Below are 2,977 nucleotides of genomic sequence, written 5' to 3'. Positions count from 1 at the left end.
CCCCCCCCGCCAGGCTCTGGCTCGAAGGCGACGGAGGCGGCCCCCGCCCGGGGGCGGAGCTAAAGGAGAGGGGGGGGGGTGGTGGTTAAATACGGCCTTGGGGGGGAGGGGGGGGGGCACACGGGAGGGGCACAAGGGGGTTCACAGGGGGGCTCCCGGGGGGGTTACATGGGGGGGCACAAGGGGGGGGTCCCAAGGGGGGTCCCGGGGGGGTTACACGGGGGGGGTCACAAGGAGGGTCACAGGGGGGCTCCCGGGGGGGGGTTACATGGGGGGGTCACAAGGAGGGGGTCATAAGGGGGGTCCCGGGGGGGTTACACGGGGGGGGGTCACAAGGGGGCTCCCGGGGGGGGTCACAAGGAGGGTCACAGGGGGGCTCCCGGGGGGGGTTACATGGGGGGGTCACAAGGAGGGTCACAGGGGGGCTCTCGGGGGGGGTTACATGGGGGGTCACAAGGGGGGGGTCACACGGGGGGGGGGTCATAAGGGGGGTCCCCGGGGGGTTACATGGGGGGTCACAAGGGGGGTCACAGGGGGGGTTACATGGGGGGTCACACGGGAGGGGTCACAAGGGGGCTCCCGGGGGGGTTACATGGGGGTCACAAGGGGGGGGTCATAAGGGGGGTCCCGGGGGGGGTCACAAGGGGGCTCCCGGGGGGGGTTACATGGGGGGTCACAAGGGAGGGGTCACAAGGGGGCTCCCGGGGGGGGTTACATGGCGGGGGTCACAAGGAGGGTCACAGGGGGGCTCCCGGGGTGGGGGTTACATGGGGGGTCACAAGGGAGGGGTCACAAGGGGGCTCCCGGGGGGGGTTACATGGGGGGGTCACAAGGAGGGTCACAGGGGGGCTCCCGGGGCAGGGGTTACATGGGGGGGTCACAGGGGGGCTCTCGGGGGGGGTTACATGGGGGGTCACACGGGGGGGGGGTGGTCACAAGGAGGGTCACAGGGGGGTCACACGGGGGGGCCATACCTGTTCTCTTTGCCGTTGGGCAGCAGCGGGCCCCGCTCCGGGCGCTCTGTGCACACGTAGGTGTTGCGCCGCCCCATCACGCTCGAGGGCACGTTGGGCTGCGGGGGGGGGGGCGCCAAGGTGTCACCCCACACACAGAGACCCCCCAGCACCCACAGGAGCTCCCCCAGCACTCATAGATCACCCCATCACCCACAGGTTCCCCCCCATCACCCACAGGTACCCTCCAGGAGCCCCATCACCCATAGATCCCCCACCAGCACTCACAGGTGCCCCACATCACCAATAGGGTCCCCTCTATCACCCACAGGAGCCCCCAGCACCAATAGGTAACCCCCAGGACCATCCCAGCACCAATAGATTCCCCCCCATCACCCATAGGGTCCCCTCTATCACCCACAGGAGCCCCCCAGCACCAATAGGTAACCCCCAGGACCATCCCAGCACCCATAGGTTCCCCCCCATCACCCACAGGTGACCCCCAGGACCCCCACTGTCACCCACAGATCCCCTCCCATCACCAATAGACTGCCCTCCATCACTCCCCCATCACCAAAAGGCTCCCCCCCAGCCCCCATAGGTTCCCCCCCCAGCACCCATAGGTACCCCCCCAGGACCCCTCCATCACCAATAGGCTTCCCTCCATCACCAATAAGCTTCCCCCCATCACCCATAGGTACCCCCCAGCACCCATAGGTGCCCGCAGCACCCACGGCGTTGCTAGTGCCGTCCTTGTGCCGTTCGGGGATCTCGGCCTTATTGGGGTTGTGGGCGCTGCTGACCATGGGGCTGGAGGGGTGGGGGGTGACCCCGCGCCCCCCCCCACCCATGGCCCCACTGCTGGCCTTGCGCCCCCCCCGCTCGTCCCGCAGCTCTGGCTCCGCTGCGCCAGGGGGGCTGCGCTTGGGGGGCAGCGGCACTGGTGAGGGGCCACCTATGGCAGGGATGAGGGGTCAGAATCCATGGGTGCCCCATAGCACCCATAGGAGCACCCCATAGAACACACCATAGCGTCCCGCATGGCGCCCCCCCAGCACCCACAGTGAAGCACCATAGCAATAGCAACGGTGCCAAATCCATAGCACCCATAGGGACACCCCAGCACGCCCCTGTGGCACCCAATAGCCCCCACAGGGACACCCTCCCCAATAGCACCCCCCACAGGTACACCAAAGTACCCCTCCCTGGGCCATAGGGACATCCATAGGACCTGCAGGAGCACCCATAGCACCCATAGGACCTGCAGGAGCACCCATACACCCATAGGAGCACCCACAGCACCCAGAGGAGCACCCAGAGGAGCACCCACAGAAGTCGCTGTGCCGCCGCTGCCGGTGGTAGGTGCCAGCGCTGCGCTGGCTCTTGCCGTGCCCGGCCCCGCTCTTGCCATTGGCCACGTCGTTGGGTGCCCGCACCCGGGCTAAGGACAAGGTGCTGCCGGTGCGGGTGTCCCCCGCCTCCACCTGCGGCAGGGACACAATGGGTCCCCATGGGTGCCAATGGGTGCCACTGGGTGCCAATGGGTGCCATTGGGTGCTCACCTCGCTTTTCCTGCCCAGCAGGAGGTAGGTGGCCGTCACCTCGTTGTACTTCTGGGTGCTGAGGGAGTCCTTGATCTCCTCCCGCGTGTAGCCCATGCCCACCATAACCTCTGTGGGCAATGGGGGGCAATGGGGACACCCCAGGACCCACAAAGGGGGGGGTAATGGGGGGCGATGGGGACACCACAGGACCCACAACAGGGGGGGCATGGGGGTCTCACCGATGCGCTTGGTGTCCCCGAAGTCCTCCTCGGGCTCCTTGTAGGGCTTCAGCTCGTCCCCCTCATAGCCGATGTTGATCCATTTGTCCTTCATGATTTGCTGGGGGGGACACACATGGGGATGCTCTGGGTCAGAGTCCCCCATGGCCCCATGGGAAGACCCCCCCTGAGATCCCCCTGGACCCATTGGAACTCTGCAACCCCCTTCCCCCTCCAGGACCCATTGGAAACCTCCAAACAT

General features: G+C 67.2%; 1 protein-coding gene across 1 annotated transcript; it reads right to left on the bottom strand.

Annotated features, from left to right (window-relative positions):
- Positions 1 to 4: 4 nt before the first annotated feature.
- On the bottom strand, positions 5 to 2,881 carry LOC130597243 (MAP/microtubule affinity-regulating kinase 4-like; the record flags this gene model as incomplete). The annotated part of the gene is made up of 6 exons (XM_057405582.1): positions 2,737 to 2,881; positions 2,516 to 2,625; positions 2,284 to 2,437; positions 1,688 to 1,908; positions 975 to 1,072; positions 5 to 59 (listed from the first exon to the last, which is right to left on the bottom strand). Coding segments are annotated over exons 1-6 (783 nt in total), but the record flags the coding sequence as incomplete, so codon positions are not given.
- Positions 2,882 to 2,977: the final 96 nt, after the last annotated feature.

Source organism: Pezoporus wallicus, unplaced genomic scaffold, assembly GCF_028554395.1.
Source record: "Pezoporus wallicus isolate ANWC-B61680 ecotype Strahan unplaced genomic scaffold, APGP_CSIRO_Pwel_v1 contig_14632, whole genome shotgun sequence".
Classification (NCBI taxonomy): domain Eukaryota; kingdom Metazoa; phylum Chordata; class Aves; order Psittaciformes; family Psittacidae; genus Pezoporus; species Pezoporus wallicus.
The sequence above is the reverse complement of the archived record's forward strand: the minus strand, read 5'-3'. Positions and strand labels throughout refer to the sequence as shown.